The sequence below is a fragment of the Gymnoscopelus microlampas genome (genome assembly GCF_963454915.1).
Source record: "Gymnoscopelus microlampas genome assembly, chromosome: 2".
In the NCBI taxonomy this organism is placed as follows: domain Eukaryota; kingdom Metazoa; phylum Chordata; class Actinopteri; order Myctophiformes; family Myctophidae; genus Gymnoscopelus; species Gymnoscopelus microlampas.
In genome coordinates, this window is record NC_139939.1 from 28912303 (window position 1) to 28935586 (window position 23284).

General features: G+C 42.1%; 1 protein-coding gene across 1 annotated transcript; it reads right to left on the reverse strand.

Annotated features, from left to right (window-relative positions):
* Positions 1–65: 65 nt before the first annotated feature.
* Positions 66–6952, reverse strand: cabp4 (calcium binding protein 4). The gene is made up of 5 exons (XM_084082259.1): positions 6843–6952; positions 6491–6631; positions 5275–5384; positions 3843–3990; positions 66–382 (listed from the first exon to the last, which is right to left on the reverse strand). The coding sequence occupies exons 2-5, from the start codon at positions 6555–6557 to the stop codon at positions 354–356; spliced, it is 354 nt and encodes a 117-aa protein (XP_083938385.1). The 5' UTR covers positions 6558–6631; positions 6843–6952; the 3' UTR covers positions 66–353.
* Positions 6953–23284: the final 16332 nt, after the last annotated feature.

The window sequence follows — 23284 nt, forward strand, 5'->3', positions numbered from 1 at the left end:
TGTAAGAGATGGAATGTAAAGAGTTAAGTAACATGACATGGACATTATGTCATCAGTTTCCTCAGAACAGCATGTTCTGACATTGCTATGCAGCTTGTAACCACTGGGCGGCAGTACTTCCACATTGTTACTATGTAACGAAGGTTTCATAACTCACCCTTTGCCCTCTGCAGTTACTCAATCACTTTTAATTCGAAAAAATAAACACATCTGTTTGATTAACTTATCTTACAACCATTTCAGAAAGCACAGTATCACAGAACAACAAGAAGACAACTCAGTTATGAATGAACCACAGCAGTCTACATTAACACTACTGTTTGCTCCTCCATTCTTGTATTTGAGTGATAAGGTCATCGCGCAGACAGCATCATGAAGAATTCTGTAGGGGGAGACAGAGACGAATGCTGAACCATTATTTAAGATTTTAGCATATTCCAATATCCCTAATTTAACATCGGCATAACCTGCCTGAATTAAATTGCACTCGGAACCAATAAAGATCACAGTGATATATATATAGCTAGTTTTACAATGCTCTTTTCATTCATACCAAGATAATAAAACTGAACGCAAGAAGGGAGTGGGTTATAAATAAAAGCACAGAAAAGTGTATAATTAAATGACAGATTTTTGAATTTAATCAACTTTGAAAGTTAATGCTATTGATTCCTTTTAATGTTCAGCTCAGTGGCCTTGTGGTTAGTGTCCACGCGGAGATTGGGAGGTCAGGGTTCAATCCCCCAGCCGCCGGCCAGGTCGTACCAAAGACTATAAAAGTGGGACCCAATGCCTCCGTGCTTGACACTAAGCATCAATGATTGGATTGGGGGTAAAAGTCCCTGCAACATACTCGAGTCATGTCCAGGGGGTGTACCTGTATATCACGCTGCCTCACGCTACAGAAACAGGAGATAGGCTCCTGCCATATGGGCCACTTACTTTCCTTATAATGTACATACGCTTCTGTGATAGTATCGCAAGAGTTGCTGCACATCTGTCTATACTTGAATCAAAACAGTCAGATTCTTAAAGCTAACTATTGGCCACTGAGCACCTTAGTATGATGTATCAACCACAATGGATTGACCTATCTAAAAATAATAGATAGCCATTGATCTGCCACCTAGTCAATCAGAACATTGCTGTGCTAACTGCTTGTAGCTTGAGGCAGATTAATCAAGGCCATTCAGTCAGTCACTTGTTTCATTTCCCATTCTTCTCTCTGAGATAACTGCTGTGAAAGACGTCTGTGGCTGTAGGAATGAAGCCATTGATTGATCCAGCACTAACACTTAATTCTACACTAACCCACTCTCCTCAAAGCACTGCTGCACGTATATATCCAGGTTAAATAAACCAACCAGACTCATATGAGTCATCATATGAACCCTTGATGTTGAGCTTTGTGATTGAATAACTTTCACAAAAGTTCTATTTCATCGCTTATCGCTGGCTTCAGTGGATGCCTGTTAGCCGTGTGGAGCAGTTTGGCATTCCAGCCGTACAGCTAAACTAGATGGATAAGCCAGCTGTGCAGCCCTGGGGGCTAATTGGAGATAATGTGGGGCACATGCTTATTGATCCCTTCTCAGACTGACACGCCCATTTGTGTGTTTCTGATAATTGTAATTGATTGGATCAATGGGACAAGGCGAAGGGGATCAGAACTCGAGAGTTTACAGGATCACACCAGTCATCCCTCAATGGTCTGCTGCCTGTAATCACTGACACATGATGCACACACATGGTGGTCGTGCAGGTGGGCATGATTGCGCGCGCATGCAAGTGTGTGTGTATGTGTGTTAGCGTGTTGTCATCTGTCCCACTATACATGTGCTGATGAATTATTAATGTCCTCCTTGTGGTCATATGTGTTAGTTTAATTTCTGTAAAACGACGTCCTTGAACCGTCCAGTGGTGGGTGTCATGCCTCAGGCATCCAGGCACGTGTATTGATTGCCTTAATGTGCAACTGATTGGATTGGCCCTTCAAACCAACCCACCTTGACTTCCTATCTCCTGCCTCACACCTTTTTGCGTCATATCACCCCTTGTTGTCTCCCGTTCTGTCTTTCAACCCAACTCTTTCTCTAATTACATTTGTTGACCTTTTCTTCAGTACTCTTCAACTGCTTCAACTTACGTAACCACTTAAACTCTATATACTTAGTTGGCCGGAGTCCCCCAAGGCTCTATAAACAGTCCCCTCCTTTTTTTCCCTGTACACTAAATATCCTGGCCAAAATAGCCAATCTACAAGCTCACAACGCAACATATTGTGAGCTTCTAGATCTGCTATTTTCGCTGAATGTTCACCTCACCCCAGAATAGGGACAATAGGGTTCATGTGGTGAACCCAATGATCTCTCCTCCTGTCCTCTCTCATTCATTCATCCATTAAAAAAACATTCAGGGTATGCCTGGCCCCATTTGTTTCATCTGTTCTCACTCCTTCACTCTGTATTCACACTCTCTTTGACACATGCAGAAGGACCCAGCTTTCTGTCATACGCCCTGGCCCCAGCATCTCCACACCTCTACTCTCGCTTTCTCTCCCTTCCTCCGCCTGTCCCCTCACATTCACTCATATTTTGTCTATCTTAAGATAACTTTGTAAAACACTTTTTGTTTGTCTCCGATAGGCCGAGAGGCACGGCCAAGACTATGTTTTGCACCCTATCTGTCCGTCCATGAGTGTGTGTGTGTGCGTGTGTGTGTGTGTGTGTGTGTGTGTGTGAGAGAGTGTGCATGTGTGTTTGTGTGTGAGCTAATATCCGGCACCGTTGGGCCGTTCGCATTTAAACTGTGCACGCACACTCTCTGGATGCCAGAGCAGAACCTCTGCCTACCTCTGAATTTTTCAGATCGGCCTGTTATAGCGCCACCAGGTGGCCGATGTTTTCAAAACACGTTGTTTGACAGTATTCCTACAGATTTTGTCCAAACATCACGCAAATGAGCACACAGTATCTCTATAGTCATTAAACGAAACAGGTCTTTCAGATTTTTCATATTCCATCCTGATTGGCTAAGATTAGCTTACAAAGTTTGCAGGAGCGCTCCACTTTGAACAAAATGCCTCAAATCATGAAAACGGCGTGAATTGCAGTGACATTTTGCACATACGTTCCCGCTAGGCTGCGTGTTTACCTATAACTGCACGGATCTGTGTAGAACTTTGTATGTGCACTCCCTAGAGGCCAAGGAACAACCTTTGCCCTGCATTTTTCACATCTGCCTTTTATAGCGCCACCAGGAGGCCGACTTCAGATTTAATTCCATCCTGATTGGCGAACATTGCTGGCCCACAATAACCAACCTGACCTGGCGGAGACCTGTGCTCCGAGGAGCACGTTTTCTAGTTTAATCTATATTTACCTTGACTGACTTTTGACTGGCCTTTCATTTAGACTCTTTGTCTGCAAATGACTTTATAACTCTCTGTAATGAAAATATCTATACAGATAAAGATTACTGTAAGTCAATTTTGTCACTGCCTAGTCCCTCTGCTGGTGAATAAGCAACACTCACCTCATTGAACTGTTCAGGGCCAACAGTATAAGACCTTGGTTGTACTGGGCAGCTCCCAGGTGTGAACATGTGTAACTTTCAACCTGGCGTCATTATGGTAAAGAATTTTGTAAACACGCAAACATAGCTGAACTACAAGCTCACAATGCGTCGCATCGTGCCGTTTTGTAAGCTTGTAGATCAGCTGTGCCATATGACAAAATATACCATTTCCCAGTTTACCATTTCCCTCGCTACTGGGCTTTCATCCCCTCATGTCGTGCTCTTTGCCTCACTCTGCGTCTTTGTCATTATCCCAGTCTGCTCACCGTCAAATTCGATGGTGCTGTCCTTATTGAGGTCAATGTCGGCAAGGATCTCCTCCAACTCGCCTTTCTTCAGTTTCTCCCCTAGGAGTACCTTCATAGCTTTGTTCAGCTCATCTAGCGTGATCTTTCCATCACCGTCAGAGTCAAACTGAGAGAGAGAGAGAGAGAGAGAACAAGGATGGAAAGACATGGTGACGGGGACATAGAGAGGAAAGAAAATGTAGAGGGAAAAACAGATAATTAGAGGTGACAAAATACATCAAAGAATTGACAAAGAGAAGAGTCCAGGGTCATGGAAGGCCCGGGCAAAGTCAATACTAAGAGGGGGGAGGTGGGAAGGGTGCGAAGGAACAGACAGACAGATACAGTAGAGGCAGACAGAGGGGTTTAGGCGATCATGGCATGCCAAAACCATTTAATGAAAGATGCCTGCAATTAACACAAGTGTCTAAGTGGCTAAGTGCATCCCTGATAAAAGCTCCAACACGACTAGCAGAGGTCAGAGTATACCGTTCGGGATTGCTGTATTAGGATTGAAGTGACAACTAAGAAAGATATCAAAAAGCAGACAGGCTTCACTAACTTGCTCCTTTCAGAGGAAAACAAAATCCAATTAATTGGCAGTGATTATGAGCATGAGCTGACTGGGAATGCTTAGTGATATCTTGACCTCACTAATGGAATTCTTCATTTGTTTATATAGTAAGACTGCAGTGCAAGCGATACATCTTAATGAGACATATTAAGAAGTGAATGCATTCTTTCTGTCCTGAAGCAGTGTTGCGTGTTTAGTAAATGAGACAACTCCACTGCTTCGCCTTGATTCAATATCAAAGATGACCGCTTTGATTAGCTCTCTTAACGCTTTCGCAAACTGCCTCAAAAGTACATTTCTTGAAAAACTGTTCTCTGCTCAGCACATGATGTGAAACCGAATTTTAAAACTTCTCTTCTCAGGCGATTATGATGTGAAGGCAGCCTCTGAAGAAGTCAGGAATGATTTGCTGTATTTCTGCAAGGTTTGAAGATACAGAATATAATTCCCAATGGTCTTCATTTTCAGTTTGAAAGTGCATTTCGTAGGTGCCAAAGGTGACTTATTGATAAGGCCATGTTGGTGATGTTACCGTTCTCTGGGGTGTGTCATATTATTAGTGAATATTATTAGCAAGTACTATTTCATCCTAGCAAAGTTCACTTTGTACAACGTGTGAAAACTGCAATTTTCTGTCAATAGTTACTTCATTTTCCAGTGATTCCTACGTACCTACCTAATCTACACATTGTCTCTTTTATACATTTGAAATTGAAGGTGTTTTTTTCCCTCACTTTTGTGGTTGTTGTCAGTAACACTGAGTCTGTAATCACTTGAAGATGCACTTCTTAGAGTGCGTGCATATACTTCTTAGCAGTCCGCACAGTATGGTCTCACCTCTCTGAAGGCACTGCGGATCTCTTTCAGCCCAACCATACCAGCTGTCTCACGTAGTATCCTTGGACCCATAAGCTCACAGAAATCGTCAAAGTCCACATGACCGCCCCCTACAGAAGAACATCAGAGAACACACGCACGCACACACACACACACACACGCACACGTGCACGCGCGCACACACACACACACACACACACACACACACACACGCACACGCACACGCACATACATTTCTGTTTGTTTGAATGTTGCTTCTATAAGTGAAAGTACATTATGTACTGTATGCTGTCTTCTTGACCAGGTCCCACTTGAAAAAGTGATGTGATTTTACCCTGGTTAAACAAAGCATAAATAAATATTGTACATAAAAAGTGTTAAACCATTCACACAAACACAGACACACGCACACACACACACACACACACACACACACACACACACACACACACACACACACCTGCACGCACAAAGACTTGCTGCAAGAACAAATTATACTTTAACTAAGCACTTTCTAGGCACCACCATAACTCAAAAATGTGCACATAATAGAAACAAATGCACAGTCAGACACTTATTCATATACAATAGGACCGAGTAGTTTAATCTCAACTAAACGTGTATCTACATGGGCAAAGTCAGATCCATACACACCTGCACTGTGACGACACATACACACCTGCACTGTGACGACACATACACACCTGCACTGTGACGACACATACACACCTGCACTGTGACGACACATACACACCTGCACTGTGACTACACATGCACACCTGCACTGTGACGACACATACATACACACTAGGGCTGTGCGATATGATTTCAAATTAGTTCAAATAATTATTTGCCGCGATTGCGATTAACAAACGTAAAAAAAATAAGTATTGTGAAAATGATGCTGAGATGCGCCGTGAGCTTATAGATCGGCTATTTTCACTATTTTTGTACACCACCATTGCACAACAAAGTATAATACAGGGTTAAGTGGTTAATCAGACTAATAGATCTAGTCTATTATAAACAACAATCTATTAGATACATTTTTCGTGTCGATTCGCTGGCATATATATATATATATATATATATATATATATACGAAAAAAGTGTTTTAAAAAAGCTTCTCGATTGAATTCGGTTATTGGTTCTAAATATCGGTTTCCATATTTAAACACATACACACACACACACACACGCGCGCAGGTGTACTCACTGAACGATACTTGCTGAACGATCTCAATGAGTTCCATCTCAGTGGGCATGTATCCCATGGTTCTCATACTGTCTGCTATATCCGTGTAAACGATGAATCCGTCACAGTCATAGTCAAACTCCTTAAAGGCGAACCGCAGTTCTGAAATTCATTAGAGCACACACGCACGCACACACACACACACACACACACACACACACACACACACACACACACACACACACACACACACACACGTGTGTTTGTATATGCTTGTGAGGCCATCAACATTTTAGGGCGGCAAAACATAGAAGTACACGCACACACACACACACACACATGCACGCACGCACGCACGCACACACACACACACCGAAAGTTGAGCGGCTGTAATCCAAGTTCTGAGTTTTTAACTGCCTTTGTCATTGGCAAAAAAGAAACTGTTTGAAGACAAAATGTGTAAAAAGTGCTGTGCTGGCCCGTCATGAAGGACAGGAAGCTTGTGAAATATCAACACAATGCAAAGAACCTGTGATTTATTATGCTCCATAACAGTTATTACCCAAATGAGGGCTTACCATCCAACTCCTCTGACGTCAGCTCTCGTTCCTGTGCAAGAAAGAGTGGGAGAGAGAGAACAAAGGGGAGACGAGAGAAAGAGAGATAGAGATAGAGAGGGCAGCGTTGGAGAGAGACAGAGGGAGAAAGACCAAGAAGATTAATAACTGAAACCCTCTATACTCAAGTCAAACGGAACTGAGTTAAAACTGTACTTGGTACGCTCTTTTATCAAATCTCTTCGCCAAAAATAGCCGATCTGCGAGCGCACAAGACATCGCAACGCATTGTGAGCTTGTAGATCTGCTACTTTTGGCAAACGTTCCCCCCAGAATAGGGGGGTTCAAGTGGATATGAGAATGTCTGGGGATTAGTTGTAAAATCATGCAGTCTTTTAAAACACTCAGTTTTTTAGTTTTTTACTGCAGCATTAGAATAACATGCGTATCTTGTCAACACTGCAGCGTGCTGGCAGCGAGCTGTAATGGATTTTCACCCAACTACATGCTTCTCTAATTTGCACAATGACATAATACTACAGTACACACACCCACCCACCTACACATACACACACACACACACACACACACACACACACACACACACACACACACACACACACACACACATGCGCGCACGCACACGCACACATTGCAGCTGCAGCATCCACGGGGAGACAAGAGCTTAAGGATTGGGGGGTTTCATTGTGTATACATGCACAAACACACACACACACACACACACACACACACACACACACACACACACACACACACACACACACACACACACAAATACAGTATATCCTCTCAGATTATTAATATATAACCTAATGCACTGTTTGGCACCAATGCTCAGGGTGACTTTGCGACGGTTACATGTCTCTCTATCTCTCTCTCCCATCACCATTTCAAGTGTGCTCAGAGAGGTTGAGGTGAAGCTGAGAGCTTGGAAGTAAATGTTTAGATATTGCAGTAAATGTAATGGATCTGAGGGACGGAGGAGCTCTAGTGGATGAAAACAGATTAACAGAAACGTATTACAATTGGGCTGGAGACAGTCACCGGGGAGAAACACACTGACAGAGCCTGTTTAGCTTGACCAGGATCCCCCCGGTGGTCTATACTACACCAAATCTCTTTGGCAAACCGTGACACGTTGTGAGCTTGTAGATCTGCTTTTTTCTTCGAATGTTCGCCTACACCCGACAGCAGTGGTTTTCAAAGTGGGGTCCGGGGACCCCCAGGGGTCCAGGGGGTCCCCAGCAAAAGTAGTTAATTTAGCATCACAATCATTTTAAGCACTTTATCCATTTATACATTGGCTATTCAGATCTACAAGCTCGCAGCGCGGCACGAAGTAACAGTGATCTGCTATTTTTTTTAAATATTAGAAAAATATAAAAAATGTTCGAGAGTTGTAGATAGGAAGGATAGAAGGGAAACCGGTCTGTAGTTCTTGACTTCAGAGGGGTCAACTGTCTGTCTGTCTGTCTGTCTGTCTGTCTGTCTTCCATTTTCATATCTCGAGAATGGTTTCATCCGATAGACTTCATATGGGTGCGTTGCCGAGGCTGCCTGGAGCCCAGGCAGTTTCATAAACTAGCCTTGGATCAGGACGGTCATCGGTCATAATGATATAGTCTTGTATCAAGGCTATTTCATTACCATGCTGCCCCTGATGTCTGTGTTATCAGAAAATAGTTTCTGATAGCATTTTAGGCTAGTTTAAAAGTTCATTAACAATATACAGAAGCAGAAATGACAGGGTGAACTCAACATAGTCTAATTTATTTAATTGTCAAGTACTATGGGCAATTTAAAAAAAACATCAGTACACAACTTGGACAGTGCAGAATAGACATCGTGGCCATCAGCGTGGGCACTCGCTTGGCTTATGCACCTCACTTGTTTATGCCGCACAGCACGGGGCTCAAGCCCCCTTCTGTCGGCGCGCCTGCCTTGTTTTCAAGTGATGTAAAAACTCATCATAATCCAAATGTTATAAGAAACTGTTTTTGTTGTACTATATACTGTAGGTGAAATAGATTCACGATAGAGAACTGACGGTTTCCCTTTGGAGCTGGTTATTTTGATCTGGGTCGTGAAACTGCCTGGGCTGTATATCAACCAAGGCCATATATCTGCCTGAGGTCCAGATCTGCATTTATAATGTATTTTCAGAAAATACGAAGGGGGCAAAAAAGGTAACGACTTAAGCCCAATCCTATTTCAGAAACAGTGAAAATAGCTCATCCACAAGCTCACAATGCCTCCTTGCAATGCGACAAGTAGTGAGCTTATGGATCTGATATTTTCACAATTTTTTTAAAACAAAAGAAAAGAAAATGTTTGAAAATGTTTTCCTATAATGGCAACGTAACTTTGAAATCGGCTAATGAATAGCAGACAAGAAAATAAGTCTATAATGTGTGTTACACGTGTCTGTAACATGCGTGTCACAGTCATGTCACGTGTAGATGGTAGGCAAGGATTGAGATCGCCGATCTAAAATCTGATTATTCTGCAAAATTGGTCAGAGTTGTAGAAAATATTCATAGAAGAAATTCATATGATGTTAAATGCGAACTATGATTGAAGTAGCCATCCCCTGGGACTCCAAATAATGCCCCTGTCTATAGCAAGGGAGCACAGTTTGGAGTGTGAAGTCGATCGGATGAGCAGTTTTCAAAAACGCTGCAAGAAGCACTTCGGGGGCCAAACAATCTGGCCACTCCAAACGGCCAGACACTCTGAATCGCCATGCCCCGAACGGGCACTGCAATAGTCTATACTCTACTCTAACAATAGAGTGACACAGTTTGTAGTCCTAAATGCCAGTTTGTGATTATGGGTCCTCCTAAGGACATATTAGATCTGTAGTGAGTTTTACGTTTTGTTCTGCAACATAAACTACAGCATTTAACATGGCAACACGATACGATACGATAGATACGATACTACTGTACATTTTTAAGCTGTTAAGTGCTCTTTAAAACGTATTATGAATTGCCTGTGTGGTAATTTTTTTAATAAAAAGTGTGATGATTTGTGGAGATTATCTTAATGAACAAAATGTGTTATGCGTCTCCAGATTCCCACTGCTTAGATAGGATTAATACAGAGCCAAGCCTCTCAGTAAAGCAACTGAGCCTGACATGATACAATACCAAGACATCTTTTAACACAAAGATGCAATGAGCCTGGAAGCCTTAAAGGCATAGTTCACCCAATAAAAACAATTTTTAATTCCAACCCATTAAGGTCTTAATGGGTTAAAGGGGTAGTTCACCCCCAAAATGACTTTTTTCTATCGATTAGTCACCCCATGGAGACTTGAATTCATGGATATTGTTTTGTTTTTGTCGCAAAGCCAATAATTTGATGACCAGCGGACCGGTAGGCAACGGTTCCGGAACCGCTGCCGGTCATCAAATTATTGGCTTAAGAATGCAGCAAAAAAAAAAGAAAATAATCAATGTCCATTAGTCTCCATGTGGTGACTAATCGATAGAAAAAAATGGTCATTTTGGGGGTGAACTATCCCTTTAAGCCTGGCACACAAACAGCATTCATCAAAAGAAAAGCCACATCAAGAATCAGACATGCAAGCAATGTGCAATTGCTCCTTTTCCCTAAATGAAACAAGTAAGATTAATTAAAACATCAGTATTCCAACTTACATTTCAAAAGCTAGATGCAAAATGTTGGCAACAAAGTAATTTCATTAATATGCAAGACTTAGTTATTTTCCATTGAACATAATTAGCATTCATGGTCTTCCATAACTTGAAACACACAGGATAAGTCATATACAGTATGCAGGAACATTTTCTAATTATTATTCACTCCAACACTGATAATGTATACTGTAACGAGCATAGGGTTGGAAATGCTGGAACTCCATTAACCCAAAAGTCAACTCATTGCATGGTTACTGTGGCAAAAATAATAAGATTGCCATGATTTATTTCTTTATGTCTTTAACCCATTAAAACCGAGAAAGCCTCTGTGTCGTTTTAGATTTTAACCACTTTAACCATTATTTTATTTTTACTTGAGCTATTCAAAAATAGCAGATCTACAAGCTCATAGTGAGTCACTTTGTGCCACGCTATGAGCTTGTAGATCTGCTATTTTTGAAAAATCATGAAAATGTTGGCAAATCTTTGAATATATATATATATATATTTATATATTTTTTCTTTTTTTTTTAAAGCAAACATTTTTAACTCAAATCTTTGCTTCTGGGGCTCCCTGGAACAAAATATTTTGAGATGGGGGTTGGCGGCCAAATACATATCATTTTGGGGATCTGTGACATGAAAAAGAACCACTAATATAGCAACATAAGTTTTTCATAAAACTGTAAGTTTTTAGAAGGTGTTTTTAGAAACGGCCTCAGGCCTTACTGGTTTAATACACTCAAAATAAAAGAACAGCTTTTGCGCAGAGCCCACCACCCCGGCCTGTTTACTCTGCAGAGAATCCAGCATACAAGGGCGCATTTAGACAGTAACAAGGTCAACACATTAATTGGATTTTTTTCTTCCCCTCCACCCTTAAAGGGTTAGGCAGCATGTCATTGCAGTCTCAAATGATTAGTCAATCTGTTCCCATTAACAGTTAATTTCATTCTGTCTGCTTTCACTTGGGGCATTGAGCAGTCTGGTGCCTCGTAAGCAAGATACTTGCAAACCCAAGAGATACAGTAGTACCGGTAAATGGACGCTGCAAACACTCACAAATGGAGTTCAGATTGGAAACATTCTGACACGCAGATGCACATAGAAACACGCACATGCTTATTGTGCTTGTGTACTGATTAGGACAATCCATTGTGCTTCATATCCACCCCCCTGGTGTTGCAATAATTATCTGACATAAAAATATAGCAACTTTGGGTATTTGTCTCTCCCTCCATGTCCCATTGGAACTAATGAGGGATGACTGAAGCGTGCTAAGGGGGTTATTAATACTTGTGTCAGAGCAGAGATTAGGAATGCTGTAGGGTGGAGTAACTCACTATAATAGGCTCAGGGCAGCAGCCCAAACAGACCGGGCCGCGTCATATGGTACTATGGTACTATATGACGCAGACAGGTCTTTTTTTACCTCGCTGGGACTGGTGAATTAAAGTCACATCAGATCACCCAGTTCAGTGCAATGTAGAGCAGTCTGCCATGACTGCTAAGGACGTGCCACGGAAAGTAGAGTAGGACACGGCATCACAGGCGGCACATCACAGGGGACTCTCTAAAAAAACAGGTGTTTCACCTGGATGGGCAGAGTTTTGCAGGACAATGCAGGCCATGTCAACTCAATGCAAAGTTTGGCATGAAAAACAAGGCAGGCACGCCGACACAAGTGGACTTAAGCCCCATGAGGTGCAATGGCCACGCTGTCCAAAAAATAGAAATTGCACATACTTGACAATGTAAGTAAATGAGACAACATCTAGAATTGATCTAGAAATGTTGATATTAAATGTGTTTTGGGCGTTCAGAAACATTAGCATTCAAGTATCCGTTGTTTGCAGGAGAAGGAGCAAAAATCATAACCCTAACCCTAACCCAAAATGACATTTTTTTCTATCGATTAGTCACCCCATGGAGACTTGAATTCATGGATATTATTTTGTTTTTGTGGCATTCCTAGGCCAATTATTTGATGACCGGCAGCGGTTTCGGTGTCTCATCCGGAACCGCTGCCTTCCGGTCCGCTGGTCATCAAATTATTGGCTTAGGAATGCCACAAAAACAAAAGAATATCCATGAATTCAAGTCTCCATGGGGGTGATAATCAATCGAAAAAAGTCACCCCGAGGTTTAAACATTAGGTTAATAAACAACTTTTTGGGTTACGGTTTAGCTAGCTATCCAAAGACTGTCAAGACAAGCTGATCCTAGCTGACAGGAACGCTCATCAGGCACGCAGCACTGTGTGTGCCACAGGGTGTAAGACACCGCCCCTGGATGAGGTACTCCATAGATCACAATCGTATAATGCAGTGGCGCAGGCAGCCAGCCGGTCACACAAGGTAAAGGTAGAACAGGAACAGTTTGCACCAATGTTCACTTCTTATAAAGTGCATTAACCCATTCAATCCGGGAACGCATCTCAATTATTTGCTTCTGGGGGTCCCTGGAACAAAATATTTTACAAATGTTCGCTTAAAAATATATATATTCCAAGATTTGCCAAAATGTTGCGATTTTTCCAAAAATAGCAGATCTGCAAGCTCATAGCACGGCACTCTGTGCCGCGCAATGAGCTTGTATATCTGCTACTTTTTAAATAGCCAAAGAAATCTAAAATGGCACAGAAACTTTCCCGGTCTAAATGGGTTAATTGATGAAAGGCACCCATATCTACGGTATATATAATCATGCTTTTTGTTTTCGTCTGAGGCTTAATGCTAATCCTGTGGGTTCATTTGATGTTTTCCTTTTTTCTTTGCTGACCCATTTAGAAATGCCCGTGGCTCTGCTTTACAATAAGTTGGACAGCACCCAGGATGAAAAGGATTCATTATACATTGCTTCCTAAGAGCTTGTCTCTTATGTGACTAGGCTGTATAGGATTATATTAACCAGGGAATCTATTAGCAGTGTTCGGTACTATCTATACAGCCTCAGATAGATGTGTGTAAAAAGCCAGTGATGTACTGCTAGGCCAGTCAACGACACATAGTCAATGTGCAAAAGACACAAGGGATGCTAAGTAGTAACCTTGAGCGTGGGTGTGTGTTACGTAAATCTCTTGTCTCTACTTGGAGCACTAGAACTAGTCTTAAGAACTGGCCAAACAAAAGTTTGAATTTATGTCAGTGTCTGATTAAAGTCGTTTTCAAACCTTGTGCTTTGAGGGCAAGGCAATGATTATGTAAGGCAGAGCAACACCTGAGCCAAAGGATTTAAGTGCCAGAACAGATGAATACTCAGAGTTTTCATCCGGTGTGTCTGCGTGGGTTGAGTCAAGCTAGCCGGTTCATCTTTGTAGTCATAGAAAAGATAGAAGAATGGATTTCATCTTCAAAGTCAGTGTGTCCCCGTACCTTTCCCCCTGTTGCTGGTAATATTTTTGGGCACTGTCGTCTAAGCTGGTGGATTCACTCTGAATGGAGCGGTCTGATTATGGTGCACTGACGCTGTTGATGATGCTGTTATGGTTTGTGCCTAAAAATGTCACTAGGCCGATATGACATAATCATTGCCCTATTCTGGGCGCCGCCTTACCCATTATCCCTAAACTTCTTTGCCATTTTTTTACTATTTTGAAAAACATTTTCAAATAGTTCCACTAGCAGATCTACATCGACACGTTGTGAGCTTGTAGATTGGCTTTTTGAACTATTTGAAAATGTTTTTCAAAATAGTAAAAAATGGCAAACAAGTTTAGGGATAATGGGTAAGGCGGCGCCCAGAATAGGGCCATAGCCTGTAGCTGCTGTTGTCACTCTTTAGGCTGCAGCTCTGTCAGACTGAATGAATCCATACTGTTCTCATACATATTTTAACCACGGCTATATGGTGTTCCTTCAGGATAAATAATTGTGTGTGTGATGTCACATTGTTTTAAGGCTGGTCTGAAACTTTTAGGTATGTAGAGAATTAAAGTGGTTGGTTTGATACAAATACTCATTAGTCCTCATTAGATTTTTTTTTTAAAAGTTTGACATTGTTGATTTATTTTTCATTCAGCAATATACTGAAGATATTAGGCCTATTCTACTATTTACTGTACATTACCTAGCACAGTGGCAGGCACCGACAGCATTTTTGGATTAAAACTTTGGTTACCTGCCTAATTCCTCCCATATCACTGATAAAAAATAGAAGTGGGAATTCGATGTTCTTTTTCGGTGCTCTTTGATGTTCTTTTTCCCCACTAAATAGAATGACTTTGTACTTATAAGGAAAGCAGTGAGCAAGCATAAAATCAAAGACCTCATTCATCGCCCACCCCGTTCCTGTTCCTCCATGACGTAGGTGTTTGGGCGTAGCGGCCAGAACACCTACGTTGCACCGCCGATCCAACCAATATGTCTGAGTCATAGTGTTGAGGGCGATGCCAGGCCGTCTCTCACTCCGATACTTACAAGATGCTGCCAGTCACCGCCTGTGACGTCAATCGTCTATGATGTATCTATAATGTATTTGGGCAAGGTCTCAGCTGATCCGAGGCCCATTGAATGCCATTATAAAATTTAAATGAACAGTGTTGCTAGATTTGGCAAGGGAAACAAGCGGCGTGGCCTAGGAAAACAACACTGTACGATGGGCCACACCCACCCACGGTGGGTGTGGCCAGGAATAAGGTAAATTGATGGCTAGCCTCCTATAGAGCCATGTCACAAAGTGGCAATTAGGGGGTTCAAGCAACACAGACTAAACCAGGGGTATCAAATCATTGTAGGTCACGAGTCGGACACTGGGTAAAAAACATCTTCATGGGGGGGCGGACCAGATGTGCATGAACAGAACAAACATGCCTGTGCTCCTACAGCTTCCATTTCCTGCACCCTGCTTGTGTCTCTCTGATAAAACTAAAAAATGTTTCACCTCACAAATTCCATTTCTTGAAGAATATTGCCTAGAAAGCATATTGCTTTTATTAATTGTTAGGTGTCAACCTAACAACAGCACGTTGGCAAAAGCACGAGCTCTATGCTACTGTACATTACACAATATATACCCTGAAGAAGACCTATTACTGTGTCGAAACGTTGGTAAAATAATTTAAAAAAAGTTATTGCATCGTGGCTACGAGCTGTGCAACCTCTTTGCTTTGAAACAGTTTTATCTCCCGTGGTCAGCGCCTCCTCACTACTGGTGTGTGCTCCTGTTCCATTGTTTGCCTGACGTCACACGAGCGCACACACAAAATCTATCAGAGAGAGACCCACGCAAAGGCATGAAAACCCTGCAGTCATGAAAATGCTTGCATAAAGCTGTCTGAACAGAAATATGCAAACGCATTAGTTTCATCAGGTTTATAAAGCACTGCCTGATACTGCTTTTATAGATTGTGAAACCGGCCACACCTGCAACAGCCCAACTACACGGTTCGCTATGAAAGGATAGAAACACCATTAAATTAAACATCCATTTGAATATATAACTTGTGCCGGCTCCACCACTCATTATACCTGTCAATGAGGAGAACGGCAAAGAAGAAGTGCAATTTCACAGAATTTGTTGCATAGGCACAGCACGAGAACAGCTGTGATTATGCATGGCCATTTCACACTGTGAATATTTATAGCTCCCATGCCATTAATCACGCTGAATGAAGAGAAGACTTTTCGGCCATGATATTTGAGCGGAATGTGCTGAGTTGCTCTGAAATGATTTGTAAGACATGTTGTCGTAATATTCCGTAATAACAAGTTGGTTGGGGCCTTGCATGTTAATATTAATATCACCTCATTGAGGCACTGGACAGACTGGGGAGGGAGGGGCAGGTGGGGTTGTTCCCACAACAAACTGTAAGGCAGGGAGAGAGCGGCCTGAGAGCGGCTGTCCTACAGATATATAGATGGTCATGAATATTGCTTTCTTCTTCCCAAAAATCCCCCCGTGGGCTGCCAGTTTGACATCCCTGGTCTAGACTGTTGACAGTTTCAGACACCTGTATTAAAGATAACACATGTTTTATCATGATTGGACAGACTCTCAGTCATTTAAGGCCAAATTTGCTGCAGGCCAATAAATTCGGTCAATTTTTCAAAAACATTTTGGGGACTGGGGACATGTTTCAATAATAATGATGTTTGGACAACCTGCCATTGATTTTACTTAAAATGTTGCCAAAACAAATCAGTATATTCTTCTCCACTCCCCTGTTAAATTGAAGGTTTTGATGGTGGTTTGACCTATTTGATGGAGGCTGAACTATTATATTATTATTGTATGTCACATTTTGATGCAACAATTGTTAAATATTGATGGATATTGATGAATATTGAAGATGTCAGTTGACTTAAAGTTTCATATAATCACTTTCTCTGCCCAGTACTCAACCCTGGCAGTTGCTACCCTAGCTGTTAGAACAAGCTCATTTTCAGCTGTACTGCCCCAGATATCTCATGATGCCCCGTGGCCATCTTGGCAGGCAGACGGATTTGTGTAGCGTAATGGGAGCTGACCCCTAATGTCCAGACACTGTGTCACTTGTGAAGTGGAGTCACCGGAGTCACTTCCCAACGAGGATAATTTTTCTGAGTGCAACTGGTGGATAAATCTACAGGAGACTCTCCTGAAGATTAGATGAAAAATTGTAGCATCAATCTACTCTGGCATTTTCCAATATTATCATGTCATGATTCATTCCTATGTTGCCAGCCCATTTTGGATCGAAAGGTACTCCATTTCCTATCAGCTCGTGATAGCACACCAGGTGCCAATACAGTAGCAGTACCACACTTTATCACTGCCCACAGTTGCAGCGTACGTAGCACAACTACAAAGTAGGGCAGTGGAGAAGTCCCCTGGGAGCAGACTGAGCGGCCATGAGCCCAACACTGTACACGCTAACGAAGGGCTGTATTGAGGTTGGAACCACTTGTTTTAACTTGCGAAACCAAGCAGTACGCGAAGTAAAGCTTTGAGCGGTAGCTGACCTGTCCGAAGAGTTTGTTGAGATAGGAGACTTGAGCAGCAGCCACGGCTGAGCTGTGGCTGAGCTTACGGCGTGGCTGGCCCTCCACGCTGCCACTGCTCTTCAGAGCTGGTTTGGCCGGGCTGGCCGGTGCTCTTGTGCTGTAAAAGTGCATTTAGAGCAAAGAGAGTTTAGCTCATCAAGGCTTGACCAGGTCCATCATCTTCACAACATGCCAGTTAAGTGCCTTGTTATTGGTGATATTCTTAGAATGTACCATAACCCCCCCCCCCCCCCCCCACACACACACACACACACACACACACACACACACACACACACACACACACACACACACACACACACACACACACACACACACACGCCTCCTCCCTCCTTTGTAATGATTGCCAAGCCTGAGTGGTGTAATTGATGAAAGCAATGAGGCTCAAAGAAAGCGATCCAAACAGGTTACCTCAGCTATTACTTCAAGGGAGATAAATGATGTGAGCATTTTAAGCAAACAGGCTTATTGCTGAGGTCTATTCTCAACCAATCAATGACACTGACTGTATACTGTACCAACAAAAAAAAGAAGCTAATTCCCCTAATTCTGCATATCTGAATCAGGCCTGATTAAACGCAGTTAGAAATGCAGTTACCCGAATTTCTGTACGAGGGTGATCGCAGCGGCCTTGTTCTTGAATCTTCCAGCAGGGGCGGCGGCTAGTTGCGGTGCCCCCCTCCCCACTGGCGGTCCTCCCCTCCCCGCCGGTTTGGGCGACAAGCTTGAAGAGAGAGGTTCTAATCAGTTCAAATGATTTAACCACATGAACCCTAGCATCCCTATTCTGAGCTTGTAGCATAAGAGCATAAGATAGTGGTTCTCAACCTGTGGGTCAGGACCCCCAGGGGGTTCCCCACATGATTTTTCTTTGGGGGGAGGTCCCCAGATGACAGTGACAATTTAAGGACTTTTAAGACCTTTTTAAAACATGAAAAAAAATCAGGAAAGAAAAAGACCATTGCTGCATCGTAATCAACAAACTATACTATAAAAACTGGTCAAACATTGGCCAAATTATCAAATGATATAAGAAAGAGGCAAAAAAATTAAAATAGATGATCTTCAAGCTCACAAGGCCTCGCAAGGCGAGGCGTTGTGAGCTTGTAGATCTTCTATTTTCACGATATTTATCTGTGGAACCGAGTCAAACTAAATGTAATGCCTCAACTCCAGCATTCAAATATGATTATTTTTGGGGGGGGGGTCACAGCCTGTAAAGGTTGAGAACCACTGTCATAAGAGGCAAACATTCATCAAAAGTAGACAAACATTCCCTGATAATAATTCAATTTCAATTCAATTCAATTCAATTCAATTCAATTCAATTCAATTCAATTCAATTCAATTCAATTCAATTCAATTCAATTCAATTCAATTCAATTCAATTCAATTCAAACTTTATTCCAGACACTCAGGGGGTCCATAGAGTACTATACAAATAATAGACAAAACACATAGAATAAATTAAACAGTAAAATCATAAATAGAGGCTGACTCTCCAGTGTTTACGCAGCCTGGACGAGTACCGGAGCAGAGACAGCTCCCCCCAGGATTAACTATATCCTCGATTCGTCAATAATACTGTTCCGGGACTCACCCAGGCGAGACATGAATCCATACATGTGCCTTAAGAGAGCCTCACATGTATGGATTCCACAAGTTACAAACAGGTGACTGGCACTATGCCATATAGGGACTTTAAGTAGAATCCTCAGGGCATCATTGTAGGCCACTTTAAGCCTCTGCATGCTCTTTCTTGTTCTTGCACCACAAGCTGTATTAGGGCGTAGCAGTGGTGGCCATTTTGTGCTGCCACAGATAGAAAACCCATTCATTTTCTCAAAGAGATTTCCGAAAATAGTCATATAAATTATATTAAGCCTGGAACCATAAATAATAATTTAATTGTGTCAAAAAATATTTGTATATTTTTTATATATTACATACTATATTTAATAAATAGCTTTTTTTGCGGTTTTCAAATTTGTTTTGACACAGAATCAAATGTTTTATGGTCATGATTCACAAGGAGCCTGGATGGCTTGGTTCCAGGCTTAGACTAATAATATACTAATATATTTTCGGAAATCTCTATGGGAAAATGTAATGGGGTTTCTATCTGTGGCACCACAAAATGGCCACCACTGCTATGCCCTATACATGGGAGTGCAAAGTGCTTTAAAAAGTGCACACTTGACAGGACCTGAACACATACTGAACCTGTGAAGCAGCATATTAGCCTGGGCATAAAGTTTGCGGCACTGTCCATCAGTGAAAATGTGGCCAAGGTACTTGATTCCTGGCATAAAGAAAGACGACTGTCACATAAGTGAAAAGTTGGGAAGACAAATTTCTTGTCCTCGTGGCTTCTCACTATCATGACACTACTCTTTTTTGCATTGTAAATTATGTCATGAACGTTGCCATAATTTGAGCACACTTTCAATAGCTGCTGTAACCCTCCACTGTATGAACGACCAGGTCGTCAGCATATATAAGGTGATTGATGATTGAGTTTCCTATAAGACAGCCCGTATTGCACTTATTTAATTCACTAGATAGATCAACCATGTAGACGTTGAATAAACTAAAAGACAAGATCCCACCTTGCCAAACACCATTGCTGACTGGAAAATGGGCAGACGTAACATTACCCCATTTAACCCCCATTTTCTGATTTGTGTACCAAAACACCAGTAAACGCACAATGTGCTTTGGAATGCCTCTATCAAGCAGCTTCTGAAACATTTTGGAGTGGTTAATCCTATCAATAAAAATAATATAAATAACCGATATACAAACTCATAATGCATTGCAATGCGATGCATTGTGAACTTGTAGATCGGCAAAGAGATTTGTAGAAATTATTCTTTCTTTTTAGCATTTTAGCATACTACTGAAATCAACACAACCTTCCTGTCATATCAGAAATCTGACATGTGTGTGTGTGTGTGTGTGTGTGTGTGTGCGTGTGTGCGTGTGTGCGTGTGTGCGCGTGCGTGCGTGCGTGCGTGCGTGCGTGCGTGCGTGTGCGTGCGTATGAGTAATATGTTTTCTGTGTTCTTTTCACAGCTGGACAGACTGTATAGAGCACAATATGCTAACTTCTATTGAACTGTGATCAATGGCTTCAGGTATGCTCTTAACATAACATTTGACGGACCAAATAATTACATTTTCATTGATTTTCTATATTTACAGTATGCTTGTTCTAAAGTCCAATTGTGTAATATCACAAATTAGCTACAGTAGGTCTATGCAAATATACCCGACCAATATTCCGCTTGTCTGTGTGGAATGGAGTTGAGTGGGGAAGAGGTTATGATAGTTTGAGTATGGAATCTTTTTTCTATGGAAAACTCAAAAAAGTGTCCTTGTATGGAAAGTAAGAGTATTACTGTAACCTTCATGGCCTAACTTAATTACATATGTGACAATGGCAAAACTGGGACCAGAAATATACATGACATGTGTGTGTTTACTGTTTACTATTTAAGTTATCCTCTCATCTATGACCATTGCTAGGGTATCACTAACCTGCCAGGGGAGGTTGGGCTACTGCTACCTCCCTTCGAACCTCTCCCAGTCATGACGGCTGGAAGGAAAAGAAAGGTCGTTAACTTAGCACTCAGTATTTTATTGTGTATGGGCTGGGGACTGGACCCTGTTTACAGCGGCCACCTAGACAGGTAAGAACAGCTGAAAGTAATCACGTTAATTTCGGGTGAGTTCCATTTAGGTGTTCCTGTGTGCCAGATTGTACATTAGCTCTCAATGCTGGCACATAGAAATACACCCACTAACGTTATTAACCATCAGCTGTGTTTACGACCCGTCAAGTTAGGTTAGGACTTTGACAGGGGCCATTTTTGAATTGCAGTCCCTGCATAATAGTCAAACATTCAGCGAAAATAGGCAGATCTACAAGCTCACAACACGTCGCAACGTGATACGTTATGAACTTGTAGATCGGCTATATTTGCTGAAGAGATCTGGTATGCAGGGGAAAAGGGATAGACTCCTGGGGGACCCTGGTCAATGAAGTATGTAGGGTTTAAGTGGTTAAGACCCAAAGAGCCAACGAGAGTGGGTGAAAAGACAGGCAAGGCAAGCTAAGATAAATTGAAAGAGAGTGAGGAAAGGAAGGGGGTTTTGAGAGATAGGGTGAAAGAGAGAGGGTGAAAGAAAGAGAGATGGAGTGTACAACAATCACAGACATGTGGGAGTTTGTGAGATGAATCAAGACTCATGGGTGTCTATTTGAGTGATGCATTAATGGTTGGTCATGGTCCTTTCCTGTTCCAGGCGTCAGGCCTGGATGACGAATAGCTATACATGGCAGCAACACAAATTAAGCACAATACCCAGCGCCGTCATATCACGTTCCATAAACACGACTCTAATGCCCCTTCCAAGGCAAGACAAATAGTCTGGGTTCACCTTCAGCGGTCACCATGCGCATGCAGGCTGCGTGTGCAGACCATGAGAGCCCTAATGAGAAGAGACATGAAGACGAGCGAGAGATCTAAATTACAATCAACAGTCTAATGTGCTTCTCTACCAAATCATACCCCGCCCCAATCTTACTGGGTTGAACAAAACAGCCCATTACGCAGAACGGATTGCCTGCCTGTCACGCTTCCACACGAGCACCATGCATATGATATATGTGCTGATAGCGACACACGCTCAAACATGTTAACCGTACCGGGTGAAAGAGAATTTCTTCTTCTTTTTTCTTTTTTTTTTACCAAGCTACACATGCTGCACGTGTTCCTGAAAACGAATAAATGTTTTTGAAAGATGTAAAGTGTCTATAGAAGAGAATGAATGCATCACGTGCATAACAAAAAACCATGGCACAGTGCACTACACACATCATCTCTGCGCATTACAGTGCTCAAGGTTTCATTCGCATAAAAACACTTTGTGCCTTTAGACAGGCACACACATATCCACATCAAATCCACCCACACACACGAAAACATGGGGCATGCTCATACAGTACATGCACGCACGCACGCACGCAGACACATTCTGTTTGTATTATACGCAAATAAACAGAGATATTTCCACCTCTATATAGACATGGTGTCAGATTGTTTGCCTCAATAATTGCTGTCACCCTCAGTGATAAACACGCACGCACGCACGCACACACACACACACATACACACACACACACACACACACACACACACACACACACACACACACACACACACACACACACACACACACACACACACACACACACACACACACACACACACACACACACACACACACCAACACACACTGCTGTAAGTCACAAAGCTGATATGAGCCATTTTGGATCTTAATCACACACATTTAAATCATTAAATGAGGGGCCAGGGGGACTTTGCTCAAAACCAACACAGCTAAAGCAGATAATGATATGCAGGGGAAATTGCAGTGTTCTCTCCATACTTGAATGGTCATGGCAAAGAACTATAGGGCGACCCCTCGTATGGAATAACTAAACTCATTTCAAAAGTGCCTGTCGAGTGAAGAACACTGTTAAATATTCTTTATCTACCACAAACCCATGGACACATGCATGTGCAC

Coding starts and splice junctions, on each gene's coding strand:
- cabp4 (XM_084082259.1), bottom strand. CDS start 6,557: ATGAGAACCATGGGATACATGCCCACTGAGATGGAACTCATTGAGATC. Junction 5,385..6,490: donor CGTTCAGCAAGTATCGTTCA/GTGAGTACACCT, acceptor GTTCTTCTGTAG/GGGGCGGTCATGTGGACTTT. Junction 3,991..5,274: donor TCCGCAGTGCCTTCAGAGAG/GTGAGACCATAC, acceptor TCTCTCTCTCAG/TTTGACTCTGACGGTGATGG.